Source organism: Oncorhynchus nerka, linkage group LG14 (genome assembly GCF_034236695.1).
Source record: "Oncorhynchus nerka isolate Pitt River linkage group LG14, Oner_Uvic_2.0, whole genome shotgun sequence".
In the NCBI taxonomy this organism is placed as follows: Eukaryota; Metazoa; Chordata; class Actinopteri; order Salmoniformes; family Salmonidae; genus Oncorhynchus; species Oncorhynchus nerka.
In genome coordinates, this window is record NC_088409.1 from 91,402,898 (window position 1) to 91,428,957 (window position 26,060).

At 44.7% G+C, this 26,060-nt stretch overlaps 1 protein-coding gene across 5 annotated transcripts in view; it reads left to right on the forward strand.

The window, feature by feature from the left end:
* The window catches only part of LOC115123259 (cholinesterase-like), a 34,122-nt gene extending 13,059 nt beyond the window's left edge, over nucleotides 1-21,063 (forward strand). Inside the window, exons 7-11 of one of the 5 annotated variants that reach the window (XR_010458553.1) lie at nucleotides 1,850-2,059; nucleotides 8,847-9,004; nucleotides 9,122-9,275; nucleotides 11,119-11,162; nucleotides 19,276-19,364. Coding sequence is in view for 3 of the 5 variants with exons in the window: in XM_065000534.1 (XP_064856606.1) it covers nucleotides 1,850-2,059; nucleotides 8,847-9,004; nucleotides 19,276-19,430 (523 nt within the window). In the remaining 2 variants the exon portion in view is untranslated. Of the gene's footprint in view, nucleotides 1-1,849; nucleotides 2,060-8,846; nucleotides 9,005-9,121; nucleotides 9,276-11,118; nucleotides 11,163-19,275 lie in introns of all 5 variants that reach the window. The other 4 variants (XR_010458554.1, XM_065000535.1, XM_065000534.1 and 1 more) reach the window with 4 other exon arrangements.
* The last annotated feature ends 4,997 nt before the right edge of the window (nucleotides 21,064-26,060 follow it).

The following is a 26,060-nucleotide window of genomic DNA, read 5'->3' on the forward strand; positions in this document are numbered from 1 at the left end:
TAGATTGGTCACGAGAGTCAGAAAAGCAATAAAATGAATCACTTACCTTTGATGATCTTCGGATGTTTGCACTCACAAGACTCGCAGTTACATAATAAATGTTCCTTTAGTTCCATAAAGATTATTTTATATCCAAAATATCTCCATTTGGTTGGCGCGTTTTGTTCAGAAATCCACAGGCTCCTGTAGGTCATGAAGGGCAGACAAAATTCCAAATAGTATCCGTAAAGTTCGTAGAAACATGTCAAACGTTTTTTATAATCAATCCTCATGTTGTTTTTACAGTAAATAATCGAGAATATTTCAACCGGACCATAGCTTTTTCAATAGGAGAGAGATAAAATGTCTGCTCCAAACTGGTGCGCATGCAAACCTCTGCTGGCACCCAGCCATCCACTGACGCGATGTGATCGTTCCTGCTCATTTTTCAGAATAAAAGCCTGAAACTATGTCTAAAGACTGTTCACACCATGTGGAAGCCATAGGGAAAGGAATCTGGTTGATATCCCTTAAAATGGAGGAAAGGCATGCAATGGAACAGGGAGATTTGTTTCTCTTAGGTACTTCCTTGTTGGATTTTCCTCAGGTTTTTGCCTGCAATATCAGTTCTGTTATACTCACAGACAATATTTTGACAGTTTTGGAAAGTTTTCTATCCAAATCTGACAATTATATGCATATTCTAGATTCTGGGCCTGAGAAATAGGCAGTTTCATTTGGGTACATTTTTCATCCAAACATCAAAATACTGATTGAATTTGGTGCTCTGCAATTCAGCGGATGTTGATGAAAATGATCCCGCTAACGGGATGGGTGCGCAAAGCAGTTAAACTTCTTGTTAATCCAACCGAGGTGTCAGATTTCAAAAAGGCTTCACGGCGAAAGCAAACCATTCAATTATCTGAGAACAGCGCCCAGCAGACAAATCATTACAAACAGTAACCAGCCAAGTAGAGGAGTAACAAAAGTCAGAAATAGCGATAAAATGCATCACTTGCCTTTGATGATCATCATATGGTTGCACTCCTAAGACTCCATTTTACACAATAAATGTTAATTTTGTTTAATAAAGTCCCTCTTTATGTCCAAAAACCGTTTTGTTGGTGCGTTTTGTTCAGTAATCCATTGGAACAAAGCGCGGTGAAAAATCCCAAAAGTACCATACGTTTGTAGAAACATGTCAAACGATGTTTATAATCAATCCTCAAGTTGTTTTTGTCATAAATAATCGATCATATTTCAACCGGACAATAGCTTCGTCAATAGAATAGGAAAAACAAGAAAGGTGCACTCCCGGTCACGCGCAGGGGTCAGGTCTGGAAATGTCCACTGTCCTCTCATTGAAAGTGGTGTTTCTCCCTCATTTTATCAGAATAAAAGCCTGAAATAATGCCTAAAGACTGGTCACATGTAGTGGAAGCCATAGGGATCATGAACTGCATCATAAGTCGTTGTATGGTGGATAGGCGTTCAAATGGAAAACAGTCATTTCAAAATAATAGCACTTCCTTGATTTTCCTCAGGTGCCTCAGGTGCCATATAAGTTCCGTTATACTCACAGACATTATTTTAACAGTTTTTGAAACTTTAGAGTGTTTTCTATCCAAATCTACCAATTATATGCATATCCTAGCTTGTAGACCTGAGTAGCAGGCAGTTTACTTTGGGCACGCTTTCATCCAAAATTCCAAATGCTGCCCCCTATCCCAAAAAAGTGAATGCTCTAGGAACATGGTTGGAGAGCCCAGCTCTAATGTTTGCACAAATACTTACAGGCAATGCTGAGATATGTAGTTAGTATCTGGCCCCTTCTGCTCAGTTCACCAATCATTACTATACCTGCCCCCAGGTACACAGAACATGGGGGTAAGGTCCGCTTCTTCCTGTTCAATCACCACTCCTCCACCAATCCCTGGCCAGCATGGATGGGCGTGATGCATGGCTATGAGATTGAGTTTGTCTTTGGAATGCCGCTGAACAGAACCCTGGGATACCTGGAGGAGGAAGTGGTCATGAGCAGGAGGATGATGAAGTACTGGGCCAACATGGCTAGGACCGGGTGAGATTTATTTGACCTTTATTTAACTAGGCAAGTCAGTTAATTAAGAACAAATTCTTATTTACAATGACAGCCTAGGAATAGTAGGTTAATTGCCTTGTTCAGGGGCAGAACAACGGATTTTTACCTTGTCAGCTTAGGGATTCGATCTTGCAACCTTCCGGTTACTATTCCAACGCTCTAACCACTAGGCTACCTGCTTCCCCAATGAGATAGACCTCATATATGAGATAGACCTCATTTAGACATGGCTAGGACCTGGTGAGAATTCATCTAGATATTCTATAGAGAAGGCTGGGACCAGGTGAGAATTCATATAGATATTATATAGAGAAGGCTGGGACCAGGTGAGAATTCATCTAGATATTCTATAGAGAATGTTGGGACCAGGTGAGAATTCATATAGATATTATATAGAGAAGGCTGGGACCAGGTGAGAATTCATATAGATATTATATATAGAAGGCTGGGACCAGGTGAGAATTCATATAGATATTATATATAGAAGGCTGGGACCAGGTGAGACGTCAAAGTGAGCATGCATATAAGATCATATCATTTTTCCGGGTTGGAGCGAGCGGTCGCATTCGCACTTCAGTCCGCAGGTTGTATAACTTTTCATTACATTTCATTACATTTCACTATAGTACAACGGTTTGATTTGTCTAATCTTAGCAATTTCTTCTAAGCTAGCTACATAGCCGTCTTTGTATCAAAGATAATTGCGTAATTATCGTATTTCGTCGTCCTAACGTAGTCTACACTGCTATCTGCCCAGCAGCTAGCCAGCTAGCCAGCTAGCTAACGTCCCCCGTCTACCGAATTGCAGCACTGTAAAAACTATTACACTCAACTGAATGACCTGATTAGTGTAGTGTTAGCTAGCTACATAGTTGTCTTTGCTGTCTTCGTATCCAAGATAATTGTGTAGTTTAGAGTGTGTAGTCTTAGAGTGATTATCTTAATTTACCGAGGTTAGCTAGCCAGCTATTTGTCGTCCTTAACGTAGGAGACACTGCTAGCTAGCCAACAGCTAGCCAACGTCCACCGAATAGAACTTCCTCACTCAACAACCCGGTCGCATTCCGCTTCGCTCCACAGGTAGTATCACATTTTCATTTCATTTCATTACAGTACAACGGTTTGATTTGTTTGATCGTAGCTAGCTACATAGCTAGCTACATAGCCGTCTTTGGTTCAAAGATAATTGTGTAGTCTAGAGCGATTTTCTAGATTAGCTAGCCAGCTATTGTCGTTCTTTTAACGCAACGTAACGTAATCAACACTGCTAGCTAGCCAGCTAGCCCCCTAATAGCAGCACTGTAGAAACTATCACACTCAACGGAACGACTTGATTAGTGTAGTGTCAACAACGCAGCCACTGCCAGCTAGCCTACAAAGTCAACAACGCAGCCACTGCCAGCTAGCCTACTTCAGCAGTACAGTATCATTTTAATCATTTTACTCAATAAGATTCTTGCTACGTAAGCTAACTTTCTGAACATTCGAGACGTGTTGTCCACTTGTCATTCCAATCTCCTTTGCATTAGCGTAGCCTCTTCTGTAGCCTGTCAACTATGTGTCTGTCTATCCCTGTTCTCTCCTCTCTGCACAGACCATACAAACGCTCTACACCGCGTGGCCGCGGCCACCCTAATCTGGTGGTCCCAGCGCGCACGACCCACGTGGAGTTCCAGGTCTCCGGTAGCCTCTGGAACTGCCGATCTGCGGGCAACAAGGCAGAGTTCATCTCAGCCTATGCATCCCTCCAGTCCCTCGACTTCTTGGCACTGACGGAAACATGGATCACCACAGATAACACTGCTACTCCTACTGCTCTCTCTTCGCCCACGTGTTCTCGCACACCCCGAGAGCTTCTGGTCAGCGGGGTGGTGGCACCGGGATCCTCATCTCTCCCAAGTGGTCATTCTCTCTTTCTCCCCTTACCCATCTATCTATCGCCTCCTTTGAATTCCATGCTGTCACAGTTACCAGCCCTTTCAAGCTTAACATCCTTATCATTTATCGCCCTCCAGGTTCCCTCGGAGAGTTCATCAATGAGCTTGATGCCTTGATAAGCTCCTTTCCTGAGGACGGCTCACCTCTCACAGTTCTGGGCGACTTTAACCTCCCCACGTCTACCTTTGACTCATTCCTCTCTGCCTCCTTCTTTCCACTCCTCTCCTCTTTTGACCTCACCCTCTCACCTTCCCCCCCTACTCACAAGGCAGGCAATACGCTCGACCTCATCTTTACTAGATGCTGTTCTTCCACTAACCTCATTGCAACTCCCCTCCAAGTCTCCGACCACTACCTTGTATCCTTTTCCCTCTCGCTCTCATCCAACACTTCCCACACTGCCCCTACTCGGATGGTATCGCGCCGTCCCAACCTTCGCTCTCTCTCCCCGCTACTCTCTCCTCTTCCATCCTATCATCTCTTCCCTCGGCTCAAACCTTCTCCAACCTATCTCCTGATTCTGCCTCCTCAACCCTCCTCTCCTCCCTTTCTGCATCCTTTGACTCTCTATGTCCCCTATCCTCCAGGCCGGCTCGGTCCTCCCCTCCCGCTCCGTGGCTCGACGACTCATTGCGAGCTCACAGAACAGGGCTCCGGGCAGCCGAGCGGAAATGGAGGAAAACTCGCCTCCCTGCGGACCTGGCATCCTTTCACTCCCTCCTCTCTACATTTTCCACTTCTGTCTCTGCTGCTAAAGCCTTTTTCTACCACTCTAAATTCCAAGCATCTGCCTCTAACCCTAGGAAGCTCTTTGCCACCTTCTCCTCCCTCCTGAATCCTCCTCCCCCCCCTCCTCCCTCTCTGCAGATGACTTCGTCAACCATTTTGAAAAGAAGGTCGACGACATCCGATCCTCGTTTGCTAAGTCAAACGACACCGCTGGTTCTGCTCACACTGCCCTACCCTGTGCTCTGACCTCTTTCTCCCCTCGCTCTCGCGTCTTGTGACGGCCGGCCGCCCAACAACCTGCCCGCTTGACCCTATCCCCTCCTCTCTTCTCCAGACCATTTCCGGAGACCTTCTCCCTTACCTCACCTCGCTCATCAACTCATCCCTGACCGCTGGATACGTCCCTTCCGTCTTCAAGAGAGCGAGAGTTGCACCCCTTCTGAAAAAACCTACACTCGATCCCTCCGATGTCAACAACTACAGACTAGTATCCCTTCTTTCTTTTCTCTCCAAAACTCTTGAACGTGCCGTCCTTGGCCATCTCTCCCGCTATCTCTCTCAGAATGACCTTCTTGATCCAAATCAGTCAGGTTTCAAGACTAGTCATTCAACTGAGACTGCTCTTCTCTGTATCACGGAGGCGCTCCGCACTGCTAAAGCTAACTCTCTCTCCTCTGCTCTCATCCTTCTAGACCTATCGGCTGCCTTCGATACTGTGAACCATCAGATCCTCCTCTCTACCCTCTCCGAGTTGGGCATCTCCGGCGCGGCCCACGCTTGGATTGCGTCCTACCTGACAGGTCGCTCCTACCAGGTGGCGTGGCGAGAATCTGTCTCCTCACCACGCGCTCTCACCACTGGCGTCCCCCAGGGCTCTGTTCTAGGCCCTCTCCTATTCTCGCTATACACCAAGTCACTTGGCTCTGTCATAACCTCACATGGTCTCTCCTACCATTGCTATGCAGACGACACACAATTAATCTTCTCCTTTCCCCCTTCTGATGATCAGGTGGCGAATCGCATCTCTGCATGTCTGGCAGACATATCAGTGTGGATGACGGATCACCACCTCAAGCTGAACCTCGGCAAGGAGCTGCTCTTCCTCCCGGGGAAGGACTGCCCGTTCCATGATCTCGCCATCACGGTTGACAACTCCATTGTGTCCTCCTCCCAGAGCGCTAAGAACCTTGGCGTGATCCTGGACAACACCCTGTCGTTCTCAAATAACATCAAGGCGGTGGCCCGTTCCTGTAGGTTCATGCTCTACAACATCCGCAGAGTACGACCCTGCCTCACACAGGAAGCGGCGCAGGTCCTAATCCAGGCACTTGTCATCTCCCGTCTGGATTACTGCAACTCGCTGTTGGCTGGGCTCCCTGCCTGTGCCATTAAACCCCTACAACTCATCCAGAACGCCGCAGCCCGTCTGGTGTTCAACCTTCCCAAGTTCTCTCACGTCACCCCGCTCCTCCGCTCCCTCCACTGTTTTCCAGTTGAAGCTCGCATCCGCTACAAGACCATGGTGCTTGCCTACGGAGCTGTGAGGGGAACGGCACCTCAGTACCTCCAGGCTCTGATCAGGCCCTACACCCAAACAAGGGCACTGCGTTCATCCACCTCTGGCCTGCTCGCCTCCCTACCACTGAGGAAGTACAGTTCCCGCTCAGCCCAGTCAAAACTGTTCGCTGCTCTGGCCCCCCAATGGTGGAACAAACTCCCTCACGACGCCAGGACAGCGGAGTCAATCACCACCTTCCGGAGACACCTGAAACCCCACCTCTTTAAGGAATACCTAGGATAGGATAAAGTAATCCTTCTCACCCCCCTTAAAAGATTTAGATGCACTATTGTAAAGTGGCTGTTCCACTAGATGTCATAAGGTGAACGCACCAATTTGTAAGTCGCTCTGGATAAGAGCGTCTGCTAAATGACCTTAAGACTCTAGGGGCAGTATTTCATTTTTGGATAAAAAGACGTGCCCGTTTTAAGCGCAATATTTTGTCACGAAAAGATGCTTGAATATGCTTGGAATTGATAGTTTTGGAAAGAAGACAGTCTTACGTTTCCAGAAATGCAAAGATTTTCACTGTGAGTCCCTTAGAACAAATGCTTCGGGCAAAACCAAGATGTATGACCGACCAGGAAATGCACAGGATTTCTGAGGCTACGTTTTCCATGATCGCCTTATATGGCTGTGAATGCGACAGGAATGAACGGAATGACTCTTTCTCTTGTTTCCCCAAGGTCTCTGCAGCATTGTGACGTATTTTTAGGCATATCATTGGAAGATTGACCATAAGAGACTACAATTGCCAAGTGTCCCTCTTGGTGTCTGCGTGGCATTCGGTGCGCAAAAATCAAGTCCCATTATTTTTCCATTCAAATCTCAGAACAAACCAGGCTACAAGGACGGTGCTTTCAATGGAGAGAAATATGACAAACCACCTTCAGGATTGATTCAAACAACGTTTTCCATGTTTCAGTCGATATTATGGAGTTAATTCTGAAAAAGTTCGACATGTAGGTGACTGAATTTTCGGTTCGTTTCGGTAGCCAAATGCATAGTAACAAAAGGGAACGATGTGTCCTACACAAGAATCTTTCAGGAAAAACTGGACATCTGCTATGTAACTGAGAGTCTCCTCATTGAAACATCTGAAGTTCTTCAAAGGTAAATTATTTTATTTGATTCCTTGGCTGGTTTTTGTGAATATGTTGCGTGCTAAATGCTAACGCTAATGCTAAGCTAGCTATCACCACTCTTACACAAATTAGTGATTTTCTCTGGTTCTAAAGCATATTTTGAAAATCTGAGACGACAGGATTGTTAACCTGTTGCTTCTACTCGGGACGCTTGCGTCCCAACTAGAGCTCTGGAAATGCAAATGCAAAAAACTCAAAAGTTCATTAAAATACACATGCAGGGTATCGAATTAAAGCTACACTCGTTGTGAATCCAGGCAACAAGTCAGATTTTTAAAATGCTTTTCGGCGAAAGCATGAGAAGCTATTATCTGATAGCATGCAACACCCCAAAAGACCCACAGGGGACGTAAACAAAATAATTAACATTTCGGCGTTACACAAACCGCACAATAAAATAGAAAACATTCATTACCTTTCACCATCTTCTTTGTTGGCACTCCTAGATGTCCCATAAACACTATTTGGGTCTTTATTTCGATTAAATCGGTCCATATAAAGCCTAGATATCGTTATATGTAGACTGTGTGATAAACGAAAAAAACATTGTTTCAAAATTAACGTCATTTTTTAAAAATCAAAAAGTCGACGATAAACTTTCACAAAACACTTCGAAATACGTTTGTAATGCAACTTTAGGTAATAGTAAACGTTAATAAGCGATAAAATTCATCAGGAGGCGATGTAAAGATCATTAGCTGTCCGTCTGGAAAAATGTCCGGCTAGAAACTCAACGAAAATATCCGGTCCTAGACCGGAGGAGATACGGTGTCCTGTATGTGTTTGACCAAGAAAAAACTCGAAGGGAAATGACAAGACTCTAGACACCGTGTGGAAGCTGTAGGTACTGCAACCTCAGTCAATTAATTGTGGTTCACGTTTATCAATGGGTTCAAGTAGCGCATGGATATATTTTCCCATTTTCAGTGATCAGTTTTTCCTGTGCTTTTCGATGTAAATGCCGTTCTGGTAAAGCCACAGCAGTGATTTAACCAGTTTTTTAAACGTCTGAGTGTTTTCTATCCACACAGACTAAGCAAATGCATATACTATATTCCTGGCATGAGTAGCAGGGCGCTGAAATGTTGCGCGATTTTTAACAGAATGTTCAAAAAAGTAGAGGGTCGACTTAAGAGGTTAAGAAAAGGATAAGCTTGAGAAGAGGCATATTTATTTCATTTCATTTGCGATTTTTAGAAATCGCTAACGTTGCGTTATGGTAATGAGCTTGAGGCTGTAGTTACGCTACCGCATACGGGTTTGGGCGGACTATGAGGTTAAATGTAAATGTAAAATCATTATTTTAAGTTAAACAAGGTTTAAGTCAGTGTAAAATGACTCTCATGGTTTACTTACATACATAATTGGTTTGTTGTTGTTGTATTTTCCCTGGCAGGAACCCAAGCATAGAGGAAGGGGATTGGCCACTTTTCACCGTGGACCAACAGGAATACATCACCCTAAACTCATCCCCTCCACAAACACAAAAGAGGCTTGCGGCTCATCAATGCCAGTTCTGGAACAACTTCCTCCCCAAACTGCAGGACGTCACTGGTGAGAACACAAACAGGCACAAACTTACGCAAGTGTGACGGCCGTGTCAGGCCGCACCTCAAAAATATTCTTTCTTCTATTGTACATCAAACTTGCACTTGAATGATGCTGCATCAGGTCCCTCCAGGTGCCTCTGGTGCCCTAACTAGCCTGTGGAGGTGCACCCTGGCTGGGTTGGCCCAGGCTCCAACTCCCCCTCCTCTCCAAAAATGCTGGAGGCCTGAGTGCGAGTCGGTTCAGTCTCCATTTCAGAGAGCTCCAACTGTGGACGGTGAATAACACTCTCTCTCCACTGCACTTCATTTATTAGACACACACATCGGGCTCACTATGCAAACATAATCCGTGGCCTCCCCGGTTTGAAACGTATGATGTGGGTGTGCATGTGTATGAGGTGCAAACCATGAGGGAATTTTCAGGTCAAGATCATTTTGTTATTAAACCACTTAGTCAAAGATAACTCATCGGAATTGTTTTATTTAGGAAGCCTTTTAGATTCACTTGCCTTATTTTATTGTTTAGGCTTTTTGAAAGACTACAGTTTTGTGTAGATATGAGGTTGTTTTCTAAATGGAAGGCATTTGCAGTGACGCAGAGTTTTCTAAATGTGTGTTTGTTTGGTGAGTTCAATGCAAAATACCATTTACTTTTAGTTGGTTAGGTTTTCTTTCATCCTGAGAGATAAAAGCTGATAGCTTAACAGTGTTTTGGAGTGTGTGTGTGTGTGTTTGTGTGTGTTTTGTGGTTTGTCTCTGCACAGCACAAAGCTGACAAACACACAAACACACATTGAGATACAAAGATATGTATAGATCCCTTCTACAAGGTTGAGGACTCCTGTCTGGTGTGTGTGTGTGTGTGTGTGTGTGTGTGTGTGTGTGTGTATTTGATTGGAGCAGGACATTGGAGACCCCTGCCTTTGTGATATGGGAAAGCGTGATTGATTTTGACGCTGAGATGGAGTCTAATTCCTGTGCACAGATTCCACCATTTGTTTTGCTTCGTTGCACAGAATGGCACAAAAAAACGTTTTCTCTGTCATAATTGGTTGCACACACACACACACACACACACACACACACACACACACACACACACACACACACACACACACACACACACACACACACACACACACACACACACACACACACACACACACCTCCTGATGTTCAACACAATGTTGTTGCCATTGTCATTTGCAGTGTTATTTACGGTTGGCTTTGTCCTAAGTCTATTAGTTGTGAAGTTTGGCTTTGTCCTAAGTCTATTAGTTGTGAAAGTTGGCTTTGTCCTAAGTCTATTAGTTGTGAAGGTTGGCTTTGTCCTAAGTCTATTAGTTGTGAAGGTTGGCTTTGTCCTAAGTCTATTAGTTGTGAAGGTTGGCTTTGTCCTAAGTCTATTAGTTGTGAAGGTTGGCTTTGTCCTAAGTCTATTAGTTGTGAAGGTTGGCTTTGTCCTAAGTCTATTAGTTGTGAAAGTTGGCTTTGTCCTAAGTCTATTAGTTGTGAAAGTTGGCTTTGTCCTAAGTCTATTAGTTGTGAAGGTTGGCTTTGTCCTAAGTCTATTAGTTGTGAAAGTTGGCTTTGTCCTAAGTCTCTTACTTGTGAAAGTTGGCTTTGTCCTAAGTCTATTAGTTGTGAAGGTTGGCTTTGTCCTAAGTCTATTAGTTGTGAAAGTTGGCTTTGTCCTAAGTCTATTAGTTGTGAAAGTTGGCTTTGTCCTAAGTCTATTAGTTGTGAAGGTTGGCTTTGTCCTAAGTCTATTAGTTGTGAAGGTTGGCTTTGTCCTAATTCTATTAGTTGTGAAGGTTGGCTTTGTCCTAAGTATATTAGTTGGGGATGGGCATTGCATTCAAAAGATATAGCAAAGCATGAACAAAGTGCAACAGAGTGAACAATGTGAATGACAAAGAACTTTGGAAAGGACCGCATAAAGGTCAAAGGCAGAAACACAATTTTGGCATTAATACGTGTTTTATTGGAATAATGTGTATGGAGTCGATTCCTAATCATTAACTTCTCATTAGCTGTCCCTTTACTAATACTTTTTTTTATCCCAACTCTCGCTCTCGTTTGCTCTCTCGGTCTCCCTCTCACTCTTTCTCTCTCTAGGTTGCTAGGTGATGAGTGTTCTTTAGGTCTGGTAACGTGACATGGTGAGTGTTCTTTAACAAGATTCTAGTTGTTCTTTAATTAGAACAACTAGAATCACAGGGATCAGTCTGTTTCCATGGCAGTACAATCACAGGGATCAGTCTGTTTCCATGGCAGTTGTAACGGTTTTGACTTGAGGTTATTGTTTCTAGGGGTGGCAGGTAGGTGGTGACTACCAGAGTTAATATTGATTTCTCCTTTTGGTTTGTGAGGGAATGAGTCCTGTCTGGTCCGTCAAGTCTACACCAATACAAAGGACTCAAGTAAAAGTCAGGATGTACTTACACTTTTCATAAACCCTTGAAACATTGGAAAAAACTTCAAAACCAATGTGTTATTATGCGTGGGTTGTATTAGCACCATAAATGATCACAAACACATAATAACAAACAATGAGCTCTGGTTCCTCCAGAAAAGTCCTGTACCTCGGGCCGAAAAGAGTCCAGCCCGGTAAAGGAGTTCGGGGAACTCAAGTGACCTAAGTCACGCAATGTTAGTCCGTTCATAAGTGTCATGTAAACCCAGTCTCAATCATACAATCAAAATATCAAAGTCTTTTATCACACAACGATAAATATTATCAAATATCAATATGTCTTCTACTAAAATTGACCACATAAATCATCACGGTACACATCACACTAAAACAAATGAAATACCGTATGCAAAAAAGTTGTTGTCAGTCAGACAATGGAATCCGCCAGCAGCGGAGAAAGGCCATGGAGAACCAGCGGAGAAAGGCCATGGAGAACCAGCGGAGAAAGGCCATGGAGAACCAGCGGAGAAAGGCCATGGAGAACCAGCGGAGAAAGGCCATGGAGAACCAACGGAGAAAGGCCATGGAGAACCAGCGGAGAAAGGCCATGGAGAACCAGCGGAGAAAGGCCATGGAGAACCAGCGGAGAAAGGCCATGGAGAGCCAGCGGACAAAGGCCATGGAGAACCAGCGGAGAAAGGCCATGGAGAACCAGTGGAGAAAGGCCATGGAGAACCAGCGGAGAAAGGCCATGGAGAACCAGCGGAGAAAGGCCATGGAGAACCAGCGGAGAAAGGCCATGGAGAACCAACGGAGAACAACTGAGATGTGCAGTCCAAAGGAAGCAATGAGTGGATCCGATCCTGGTTAAACTTGAGACAAGGCTACAAAGCACACTTTTAAATACAACAAAACAAACGGAGTAAAGACACTTCGGAACTGAGGGTTGAACACATCCTTATTCATGTCTCCATCACAACCCCACTTTTGCGCAGCTGATGCAGGCTATTTAATTGGGAATTAAAGGGGAAGCGCCCTATTGGAAGGAGAACCACTGAGACGGTTCAGACACATTCAGGGCCTTCACACAGTACATTCACAAGGATCAGTATGTTTCCATGACAGTAGAATCACAAGGATCAGTCTGTTTCCGTGGCAGTAGAATCACAGGGATCAGTCTGTTCCCATGGCAGTAGAATCACAAAGATCAGTCTGTTTCCATGGCAGTAGAATCACAGGGATGAGTCTGTTCCAATGGCAGTAGAATCACAAAGATCAGTCTGTTTCCATGGCAGTAGAATCACAGGGATCAGTCTGTATCACTGGCAGTAGAATCAAAAAGATCAGTCTGTTTCACTGGCTGTAGAATCACAGGGATCAGTCTGTTTCCATGGCAGTATAATCACAAAGATCAGTCTGTTTCCATGGCAGTAGAATCACAAAGATCAGTCTGTTTCCATGGCAGTAGATTTACAGGGATCAGTCTGTTTCACTGGCAGTAGAATCAAAAAGGATCAGTCTGTTTCCATGTCTTCTGAACGAAGGGAGTAAAACTCACGGACAACGATAAAAAGCTCAAACCAAGTTTTTTTTACCCTCTGGGTCATACAGCTGCAAAGACAAAGACATATTTACACAAGCATATATGTGTATACCCTCCTACCAAGCGAAGTCAACCAGACTGTTGCCCTATGCCCCCATCCATACGAGCCATGAGATATAAAAATAACATGTTTAGACAGAATGTTAACTTTCTGTACTTTCCATCACCTAGTTCTTATCCACCCTCCATTGACCCCAACATCTACAGTTGAAGTCGGAAGTTTACATACACTTAGGTTGGAGTCATTAAAACTTGCTTTTCAACCACTCCCACATTTCTTGTTAGCAAACTATAGTTTTGGCAAGTCAGTTAGGACATCTACTTTGTGCATGACGCAAGTAATTTTTCCAACAATTGTTTATAGACAGATTATTTCACTTAAAATTCACTGTATCACCGTATCAAGGAAGCTTGTGGAAGGCTCCCTGAAACGTTTGACCCATATTAAACAATTAAAAGGCAATGCAACCAAATACTAATTGAGTGTATGTAAACTTCTGTCCCACTGGGAATGTGATGAAAAAAATTAAAGCTTAAATAAATAATTCTCTCTGCTACTATTCTGACGTTTCACATTCTTAAAATAAAGCGGTGATCCTAACTGACCTAAGACAAGGAATTTTTACTTGGATTTGTCACGCCCTGGTGTAATATATTGTGTTTGTCTTCATTTATTTGGTCAGGCCAGGGTGTGACATGGGTTTATTGTGGTGTGTTTTGTCTTGGGGTTTTGTGGGTGTTGGGTGTGTGGCTTAGTGGGGGTATCTAGCAAAGTCTATGGCTGTCTGGAGTGGTTCTCAATCAGAGGCAGGTGTTTATCGTTGTCTCTGATTGGGAACCATATTTAGGCAGCCATATTCTTTGAGTGTTTTGTGGGTGATTGTTCCTGTCTTTGTGTTTGCACCAGATAGGGCTGTTTCGGTTTTCACATTTCATTATTTTTGTAGTTTCTTCATGTATAGTTTTTCCTTCATTAAAATATCATGAATCATCATCACGCTGCATTTTGGTCCGACTCTCCTTCACCACAAGAAAACCGTTACACAATCACCCACCCTAACAGGACCAAGCAGCGTGTCAACAGGCAGCGGCAGCAGGAGATACGTAATAAGGAATTCTGGACATGGGAGGAAATCCTCGACGGGAGAGGACCCCCCCCCTCCCCCCCGCCCCAAGGTGCAGCCTGGAGAATATCGTCGCCCCAAAGAAGAACTGGAGGCGGCGAGAGCTGAGAGGCGCTGGTATGAGGAGAAGCAACAGCGGCAACAGGAGCAACAATATCTGGACTACACAACTTGGGAGGAGATAGACAGGTGGGCGGTCGACCCAGAGAGAGTGCCGGAGCACGCCTGGGATTCGCTGGAGCAGTGCGAAGCAGGTTATCGGAGAATGGAGTTGGCGAAGCAAGCATGGCGGCGCAGACAGAAGACCGAGAGTCAGCCCCAAAAATGTATTGGGAGGGGGCTCAGGGAGAGTGTGGCAGAGTCAGGGTTCAGACCTGAGCCAACTCCCCCTGTTTATCGTGAGGAGCCAAGGAGGAGACCAGAACCAGAGCCGGTGTTGGAGGTGAGTGAAGCAGAGACTGTGAAGGAGTTAATGGGGAAAGGGGAGGAGAGAGTTATGAGGGAGTTGCTAGGTTGGTGCTTTAGGTACGATATTTGCCCGACGGAGCGTGTCGGGGATTTGATGGCACCTGGGTCAGCGCTCCATACTCATCCTGAGGTGCGTGTTAGTCGGCTGGTGAAAATTGTGCCAGCCTCACGCACTAGGCCTCCTGTGTACCTACCTAGCCTTGCACGTCCTGTGCTAGGCCTGCTCTCAGGCTCTCCAGTACGCCTTCACGGTCCGGTCCATCCTGTGCCACCTTCACACACCAGTCCTCCGGTGGCAGCTCCCCGCACCAGGCTTCCTGTGCATGTCCTCGGTCCAGTACCACCAGTGCCAGCACCACGCACCAGGCCTTCAGTGCGCCTCGCCTGTCTAGCGCTATCAGAGCCTTCCTCCTCTCCAGCACTGTCGGAGTCTCCCGCCTGTTCAGCGCAGCCAGAGCCTTCCTCCTCTACAGCGCTGCCGGAGTCTCCCGCCTGTTTAGCGCAGCCAGAGCCTTCCTCCTCTACAGCGCTGCCGGAGCCTCCCGCCTGTTCATCGCAGCCAGAGCCTTCCTCCTCTACAGCGCTGCTGGAGTCTCCTGCCTGTTTAGCGCAGCCAGAGCCTTCCTCCTCTCCTGTGCTGCCGGAGTCTCCCGCCTGTTCAGCGCTGCCAGAGCCTTCCTCCTCTACAGCGCTGCTGGAGTCTCCTGCCTGTTCAGCACAGCCAGAGCTGCCAGCCTGCATGGAGCAGCCTGAGCTGTCAGTCTGCATGGAGCAGCCTGAGCTGTCAGTCTGCATGGAGCAGCCTGAGATGTCAGTCTGCATGGAGCAGCCAGAGATGCCAGTCTGCATGGAGCAGCCAGAGCTGCCAGTCTGCATGGAGCAGCCAGAGCTGCCAGTCTGCATGGAGCAGCCAGAGCTGCCAGTCTGCATGGAGCAGCCAGAGCTGCCAGTCTGCATAGAGCAGCCAGAGCTGCCAGTCTGCATGGAGCTGCCAGTCTGCATGGAGCAGCCAGAGCTGCCAGTCTGCATGGAGCAGCCAGAGAAGCTAGATCCGCCAGTCAGCCAGGATCCGCCAGTCAGCCAGGAACCGCCAGTCAGCCATGATCTTCCAGATCCGCCAGGCAGCCAGGATCCGCCAGTCAACCAGACTCTTCCAGATATGCCAGTCAACCAGACACTTCCAGATCCGCCAGTCAACCAGACTCTTCCAGATCCGCCAGCCAGCCAGGATCTGCCGGAGCCAACTACCTGCCTGAGCTTCCTCTCAGTGCTGGGCTTCCTCTCAGTGCTGGGCTTCCTGTCAGTGCTGGGCTTCCCCTCAGTCCCGAGCTTCCCCTCAGTCCCGAGCTTCCCCTCAGTCCCGAGCTTCCCCTCAGTCCCGAGCTTCCCCTCAGTCCCGAGCTGCTTCAGTCCCGAGCTGCCCCTCAGTCCCGAGCTGCCCCTCAGTCCAGTGGGGTTCTGGGTGAAGACTACTTGGCCATGGTCGGCGGCGAGGGTGGACTATCCTAGGACGCGAGGAGGAGGGACTAAGACATTGATTGAGTGGAGTCCACGTCCCGTGCCGGAGCCGCCACCATGTACAGACGCACACCCGGACCCTGCCCTATTGTTTTGCTCTGCGTCCGGGAGTCCGCACCTTAGGGGGGGGGGGGGGTTCTGTCACGCCCTGGTCGTAATATATTGTGTTTGTCTTCATTTATTTGGTCAGGCCAGGGTGTGACATGGGTTTATTGTGGTGTGTTTTGTGGGGTGTTGGGTGTGTGGCTTAGTGGGGGTATCTAGCAAAGTCTATGGCTGTCTGGAGTGGTTCTCAATCAGAGGCAGGTGTTTATCATTGTCTCTGATTGGGAACCATATTTAGGCAGCCATATTCTTTGAGTGTTTTGTGGGTGATTGTTCCTGTCTTTGTGTTTGCACCAGATAGGGCTGTTTCGGTTTTCACATTTCATTATTTTTGTAGTTTCTTCATGTATAGTTTTTTCCTTCATTAAAATATCATGAATCATCATCACGCTGCATTTTGGTCCAACTCTCCTTCACCACAAGAGAACCGTTACACGATTAAATGTCAGGAATTGTGAAAAAACTGGGTTTAATAAATTGATTTGGCTAAGGTGTATGTAAACTTCCAACTTCAAGTGTAGATTCCTTATATACGTGTAAAGCAATCTATACGTTCTAGTATGGTAACATGAATAAGTATATTTCAAACTAGAACCATAACAGTCCCTCCTTTAATAGTAATTCCTGTTCAACATTATATACACTTTGAAATGACTTATACATGAACAGGAAACACATGATTAATATTATCTGTTGATGTATATGTTTTAAACCGCTGAGACGTAAGGCCTCTGACCTATAATCACACTATGCACACTCTTATTCATCTTCCTTTTACTGATAACTGATAATGAATTGTGTCAGGAATTGTGAAAAACTGAGTTTTACTTGTGTATTTGGCTAAGTTGTATGTAAACTTCCGACTTCAACTGTACAATGTATCTCTGTGCTAAGTAGGTGGTGTTATCACCTGAGTCCAGGGCCTTTGGTTCTCCTCCACACATTTCCTGGCCTTCTTATCAGTAGGGAGTATACATCCTTGCACCTTGCCTCAGTCTATTGTTAATTATCCGGACTCATACACAAAGAGCTATTTGAGAATAAGCGACCCATTCATACTCAAGTGAATATCATGATGCAAAACAGAGAGAGATACAAATATTATGATATAAACAGTGAAGCTATAAAACACTGTTATAGGGCAATAGTTCACAATCTGTGGTAATAGCTCTATTATAGAGACAGGCCCCCTATGTACTTTGCCTCCGGCCGTCAATACATTTTCACATAGCTCAATCCATCTAACCCATAACACGTTAATCACTACTGATAAGCCACTTATATAGTTATAAACATAATAAAACATGCTCAAATTAGTTTGTCCTTTTCTAACAGATCCTCATCTGGAGTTAATTCTACAACATAGAAAATAGTAAAAATAAAGAAAAACCATTGAATGAGTAGTTGTGTCCAAACTTTTGACTGGTACTATATATGTTGGGGTGATTTTAAGGAATACAACACATGTTCAGTATGGGACCAGTCTGTTCTCAAGGCAGTAGAATCACATGGGATCAGTCTGGTCTCAAGGCAGTAGAATCACATGGGATCAGTCTGGTCTCAAGGCAGTAGAATCACATGGGATCAGTCTGGTCTAATGGCAGTAGAATCACATGGGATCAGTCTGTTCTCAAGGCAGTAGAATCACATGGGATCAGTCTGTTCTCAAGGCAGTAGAATCACATGGGATCAGACTGTTCTCATGGCAGTAGAATCACATGGGATCAGTCTGGTCTAATGGCAGTAGAATCACATGGGATCAGTCTGGTCTCATGGCAGTAGAATCACATGGGATCAGTCTGTTCTCAAGGCAGTAGAATCACATGGGATCAGTCTGTTCTCATGGCAGTAGAATCACATGGGATCAGTCTGTTCTCAAGGCAGTAGAATCACATGGGACCAGTCTGTTGTAATGGCAGTAGAATCACATGGGACCAGTCTGTTGTAATGGCAGTAGAATCACATGGGACCAGTCTGTTCTCAAGGCAGTAGAATCACATGGGACCAGTCTGGTCTAATGGCAGTAGAATCACATGGGATCAGTCTGGTCTAATGGCAGTAGAATCACATGGGATCAGACTGTTCTCAAGGCAGTAGAATCACATGGGACCAGTCTGTTGTAATGGCAGTAGAATCACATGGGACCAGTCTGTTCTCAAGGCAGTAGAATCACATTACATTACATTCATTTGTTCTCAAGGCAAATTGGTGTAGAATCACATGGGATCAGTCTGGTCTAATGGCAGTAGAATCACATGGGACCAGTTTGTTCTCAAGGCAGTAGAATCACATGGGATCAGTCTGGTCTAATGGCAGTAGAATCACATGGGATCAGACTGTTCTCATGGCAGTAGAATCACATGGGATCAGTCTGGTCTAATGGCAGTAGAATCACATGGGATCAGTCTGGTCTCAAGGCAGTAGAATCACATGGGATCAGTCTGTTCTCATGGCAGTACAATCACATGGGATCAGTCTGTTCTCATGGCAGTAGAATCACATGGGACCAGTCTGTTCTCATGGCAGTACAATCACATGGGATCAGTCTGTTCTCATGGCAGTACAATCACATGGGATCAGTCTGTTCTCATGGCAGTAGAATCACATGGGACCAGTCTGTTCTCATGGCAGTACAATCACATGGGATCAGTCTGTTCTCATGGCAGTAGAATCACATGGGACCAGTCTGTTCTCATGGCAGTAGAATCACATGGGATCAGTCTGTTCTCATGGCAGTAGAATCACATGGGATCAGCTATAGCTAAAGTATAGAGGGATCATAGGAGTAGATATCTGAAGGGAAGTTTGATTTTGAGGATGAGCTGAATGTAAAGTCTCATTTTTCACTCGGATTCTGAGATTTTCAGTTATGCTGAGTTGTAAAGTGTTTAAATGTTGGAAACACTTAACTTTACAGCCCCTTCTCAGGCAATCTAAATCATGCTCACCTCTCTGTCTCTCTCTCCTTCGCCCTTCCCTCCTTCTCCCTCTGTCTCTCTCTCCTTCGCCCTTCCCTCCTTCTCCCTCTGTCTCTCTGTCAGTGAGCGTAGATGAGTTAGAACAGCAGTGGAGGAATCACTTCCATCGTTGGATGTCGTACATGTTGGAGTGGAAGAATGCCTACTCTGACCACAGCCTGAGCAGCCCAGAGGGTCAGAAGCAGCAGGACTGTGACCAGAGGCCCTTGGAGCCCTAGACCTTTGACTGAACCCCTCAACCCATCAAGACTAACTTAAAAATGATCCTTTGCTTTTCAGAGACAATACATTTTGTCGCGCATCATTTGTTTCTGAATGTAATTCCAGGCCTTTTCACTGATCACTGCTATATCTGTTTGTACTTTGGTATTTGTTGTTGTCCTTTCAATTGAACATGTGTCTTGCTTTGTGTATCTGACGATGTTATGTTTCTGTGTGCTTGGTGGGGTAAAGTAATGGGTGACATGTTTCTGTGTGTTTGGTGGGGTAAAGTAATGGGTGACATGTTTCTGTGTGCTTGGTGGGGTAAAGTAATGGGTGACATGTTTCTGTGTGCTTGGTGGGGTAAAGTAACATGAGATATGTTTCTGTGTGCTTGTTGGGATAAAGTAATGGGTGACATGTTTCTGTGTGCTTGGTGGGGTAAAGTAATGGGTGACATGTTTCTGTGTGTTTGGTGGGGTAAAGTAACATGAGATATGTTTCTGTGTGTTTGGTGGGGTAAAGTAACGAGATATGATTCTGTGTGTTTGGTGGGGTAAAGTAACGAGATATGATTCTGTGTGCTTGTTGGGGTAAAGTAATGGGTGACATGTTTCTGTGTGCTTGGTGAGGTAAAGTAATGGGTGACATGTTTCTGTGTGTTTGGTGGGATAAAGTAACAGGAGAGATGATTCTGTGTGTTTGGTGGGGTAAAGTAATGGGTGACATGTTTCTGTGTGCTTGGTGGGGTAAAGTAACATGAGATATGATTCTGTGTGTTTGGTGGGGTAAAGTAACGAGATATGATTCTGTGTGCTTGTTGGGGTAAAGTAATGGGTGACATGTTTCTGTGTGCTTGGTGAGGTAAAGTAATGGGTGACATGTTTCTGTGTGCTTGGTGGGATAAAGTAACAGGAGAGATGATTCTGTTTGCAGGAGAGATGATTGGTGGGGTAAAGTAACAGGAGAGATGATTGGTGGGGTAAAGTAACAGGAGAGATGATTCTGTTTGCAGGAGAGATGATTGGTGGGGTAAAGTAACAGGAGAGATGATTGGTGGGGTAAAGTAACAGGAGAGTAAACAGAGTAACAATTTGACTTGTTATGTGTGTATTATTCTGTGACAGATCATCTGAGATCCTTAAATGCCATAGCCTTTTATTTGGGCCATAACCAGTCAGAATCGTTTCTCAAAAACCTGAACGTACGCACACACGGGCACGCACACACGCACACACGCACACACACGCACACGCACACACACATACTCGGTGTAAGATGGCTGCCGGCTCCCACCTCAGTGTGTAGAGAGTGAAGATAGGAAGACGAGCCCGTTGGCATTACCCGTGTCATCAGTGTGCCCTCATTTATGAAAACATTTGGCATTTTCCAAAGAGAGAGTACATTGTCTGTGATGGAAGTCATGCCTTTTGGATCCTTGCATAGAGAGAGAGAGACTATAAATGAGTTGTCTGGGTGATACAGAAGTAGAGTTATTAAGTATGTTTGTGTGATGGCACATGAGCAGTGTAGGTGATGGGCCTCTTATTGGCTTGGTTTTGCTTTCTTCTTTAGTTTGATTGCCTCTGAGGTGTAAAACTTGTGTATAATTAACTTTAAATAAAGTTTGAATTGATTTGATCTGTTTAACGTTCCCTTTGTGTCCCATTTATTCATCTTATGTTTAATTATTTTGGCATCGTTTCACATCATGTCTGTTTCTTAAGGGTTTCGGGATTGCCTAGACCTTAGAGAAATTGTTTTGATGTGATTGTGTCTTTTGCCTCTCAAATCACTGTCATATTTTGACTTTTATACTTAAGTTTGACACTTTAACATTTAACATGTTTTATTGTGACACATACACACATATATACACACACACACACACACACACACACACACACACACACACACACACACACACACACACACACACACACACATTAGAGCTGCCTTCTCTGCAAGGTCTTTTATCTCAATGGCATTTCCTGGTTTAAATAAAGGTGAAAAAGTAACACGAATAAGAAGTGACAGCCAACCTCACATCTACTGGTCGTTCGTCTGAGGTGGCTGTGAGGTGAGGTCTGATTTAGCACTGTGGAGGCTGAACGACTGCTCTGGGAGGCAGGGACAGTCTCTTTAGGGTCCGACACTAGACTGAGGTTTAAATAATGAAAGGAATCTAAATGATAGATACAATAGAGAAAGAGGTAGAAAGGACCAGACACGAGGAGGAAGGAGAGAAGGGCAGACAGGGAGGACTTGATGTGGGAGAAAGAGCGAGTTGTCCACAGGGACCTGGGTTATTTCTCCAAGTGATTTCCGCTGTGCCTAGAGGTTCCTGCCCTAGAAAACCACTGCGTTGTCTCTAATTAGACAGCTAATTGCAATCCAAAGCTGACATAGATTTAGACCAATAGTTTACCTCTCCTCTTTTTCTCTCCTCTTCATCTCTTTTGTTACTGGGTTGCCCAGTCAAAACTGTTCGCTGCTCTGGCCCCCCAATGGTGGAACAAACTCCCTCACGACGCCAGGACAGCGGAGTCAATCACCACCTTCCGGAGACACCTGAAACCCCACCTCTTTAAGGAATACCTAGGATAGGATAAAGTAATCCCTCTCACCCCCCTTAAAAGATTTAGATGCACTACTGTTCCACTGGATGTCATAAGGTGAATGCACCAATTTGTAAGTCGCTCTGGATAAGAGCGTCTGCTAAATGACTTAAATGTAAATGTTACAGCCGAGTATTGACCACAGAGTGTTATCATAGACAGTTACAGACAGGCAGACTGGGTTACAGCCGAGTATTGACCACAGAGTGTTATCATAGACAGTAACAGACAGGCAGACTGGGTTACAGCCGAGTATTGACCACAGAGTCTTATCATAGACAGTTACAGACAGGCAGACTGGGTTACAGGCAGACTGGGTTACAGCGAGTATTGACCACAGATTCTTATTGACCACAGAGTGTTATCATAGACAGTAACAGACAGGCAGACTGGGTTACAGCCGAGTATTGACCACAGAGTGTTATCATAGACAGTAACAGACAGGCAGACTGGGTTACAGCCGAGTATTGATCACAGAGTCTTATCATAGACAGTTACAGACAGGCAGACTGGGTTACAGCCGAGTATTGACCACAGAGTCTTATCATAGACAGTAACAGACAGGCAGACTGGGTTACAGCCGAGTATTGACCACAGAGTCTTATCATAGACAGTTACAGACAGGCAGACTGGGTTACAGCCGAGTATTGACCAGAGTGTTATCATAGACAGGCAGACTGGGTTACAGCCGAGTATTGACCAGAGAGTGTTATCATAGACAGTTACAGACAGGCAGTCTGGGTTACCCCTTGGTATTGGCCACATAAACTTATCATAGGAAGTTACAGACAGACTGACTGTGTTACCCCTGCATATTGACATACTCTATTTTCAGGGCCAACTGGAAGGAGAGAACTAGAGGGTGAGACAAGGAGAGATACAGAGGGAAAGGAGAGAGAGAGGGGGAGAGATAGAGAGGGGACATAGAGGAGACTTGCTTGTCCCTATGAAGGTATGAATGAATAATTAATTTAAATGGACCTTGTGGTTAGAAACGTGTGTGAATGTGAAAAACAAACTTTTGATAAACTCCCATATCTACTGGGTGAAATACCACAGTGTGACATCACAGCAGCAAGATGTGTGACCTGTTGCCACAAGAAAAGGGCAACCAGTGAAGAACAAGCACCATTGTAAATACAACCCATATTTATGATTATTTATTTTCCCTTGTGTACTTCAACCATTTGTACATCGTTACAACACTGTATATATATATACATATATAATATGACATTTGCAATGTCCTTATTGTTTTGAAACTTCTGTATGTGTAATGTTTACTGTTAATTTTTATTGTTTATTTCACTTTTTTTTCACTGTTTATTATCTACCTTACTTGCTTTGGCAATGTTAACAGATGTTACCCATGTCAATAAAGCCCCTTGAATTGAATTGAATTGAATAGTAACAGTCTAATCTGACACCAGCTTGACAAATGCATGACATCACAATTTGAAGGAGAAAACCAACTCAACTTCAACTGTAAGAGTCAAAAGGTCCCCGCCCCCAGCTAACATGAATGCCTGTAAGAGTCAAAAGGTCCCCGCCCCCAGCTAACATGAATGCCTGTAAGACTCAAAAGGTCCCCGCCCCCAGCTAACATGAATGCCTGTAAGACTCAAAAGGTCCCTGCCCCCAGCTAACATGAATGCCTGTAAGACTCAAAAGGTCCCCGCCCCCAGCTAACATGAATGCCTGTAAGACTCAAAAGGTCCCCGCCCCCAGCTAACATGAATGCCCCACAGACGCATTCTCCCACCTGAGAAGTCATAAAATGCCAGGGAATAAATGCCATAGCAACCTGAGACCTGATGTGCGCTACGCTGTCATCGGGGATAAAGTGACGCATCATTTCAATGAGACAGGCAAATTATAGGGAAAAAGATTGAATGATAGAGAGAGAAAATTAAACGCAGCCTCTGAAAGTGTGAAGGGATTTCTTGACATTGAACAACAGAGGGGGAGACAGGTGAAATGTTGAAAGCTTATGATGGAGAAAAGTGGAAAGTATAATATAATTATTTGAGGAAGACAAGTTTTGTAACAACTCTCCAAGCTCATGTTTTTATGCATACAATGTAGTTTCGTTTAGCGATGGCTGGGCCGTTTAAAGTGACAAAAGTTATTGTTCTTTCTCTCTCTCTCTCTCGCTCTCTCTCTTGCTCCATCTCTCTCTTTCTCATAATTACTACTACTACGACCATCATAATTACTACTACTACCACTACTATCATCATTACTACTACTACCACTACTATCATCATTACTACTACTACCACTACTATCATCATTACTACCACTACCACTACTATCATCATTACTACCACTACCACTACTATCATCATTACTAGTACTACCGCTACTATCATCATCACTACTACTACCACTACTATCATCATTACTACTACTACCACTACTATCATCATTACTACTACTACCACGACTATCATCATTACTACTACTACCACTACTATCATCAGTACTACTACTACTATCATCATTACTACTACTACCACTACTATCATCAATACTACTACTACTATCATCATTACTACTACTACCATTACTATCATCATTACTACTACTACCACTACTCTCATCATTACTACTACTACCACTACTATCATCATTACTACTACTACCACTACTATCATCATTACTACCACTTCCACTACTATCATCATTACTACCACAACTATCATCATCACTACCACCACCACTACTATATCATTACTACCACTACTATCATCATTACTACTACTTCCACTGCTATCATCATTACCACCACTACCACTACTATCATAATTACCACCACTACTATCATCATTACTACTACTACCATTACTATCATAATTACTACTACTTCCACTACTATCATCATTACTCCTATTACTACCCCTACTATCATCATTACTACTACTACCACTACTATCATAATTACTACTACTTCCACTACTATCATCATTACTCCTATTACTACCACTACTATCATCATTACTACTACTACCACTACTATCATAATTACCACCACTACTATCATCATTACTACTACTACCATTACTATCATAATTACTACTACTTCCACTACTATCATCATTACTCCTATTACTACCACTACTATCATCATTACTACTACTACCACTACTATCATCATTACTACCACTACTATCATCATTACTACCACTACCACTACCACTACTATCATCATTACTACCACTACTATTATCATTACTACCACTACTATCATCATTACTACCACTACCACTACCACTACTATCATCATTACTACCACTACTATCATCATTACTACCACTACCACTACTATCATCATTACTACCACTACCACTACCACTACTATCATCATTACCACCACTATTATCATCATTACTACCACTACTATCATCATTACTACCACTACTATCATCATTACTACCACTACTATCATCATTACCACCACATTTAACATTTACATTTAAGTCATTTAGCAGACGCTCTTATCCAGAGCGACTTACAAATTGGTGCTTTCACCTTATGACATCCAGTGGAACAGCCACTTTACAATAGTGCATCTAGGTCTTTTAAGGGGGGTGAGAAGGATGACTTTATCCTATCCTAGGTATTCCTTAAAGAGGTGGGGTTTCAGGTGTCTCCGGAAGGTGGTGATTGACTCCGCTGTCCTGGCGTCGTGAGGGAGTTTGTTCCACCATTGGGGGGCCAGAGCAGCGAACAGTTTTGACTGGGCTGAGCGGGAACTGTACTTCCTCAGTGGTAGGGAGGCGAGCAGGCCAGAGGTGGATGAACGCAGTGCCCTTGTTTGGGTGTAGGGCCTGATCAGAGCCTGGAGGTACTGAGGTGCCGTTCCCCTCACAGCTCCGTAGGCAAGCACCATGGTCTTGTAGCGGATGTGAGCTTCAACTGGAAGCCAGTGGAGAGAGCGGAGGAGCGGGGTGACGTGAGAGAACTTGGGAAGGTTGAACACCAGACGGGCTGCGGCGTTCTGGATGAGTTGTAGGGGTTTAATGGCAC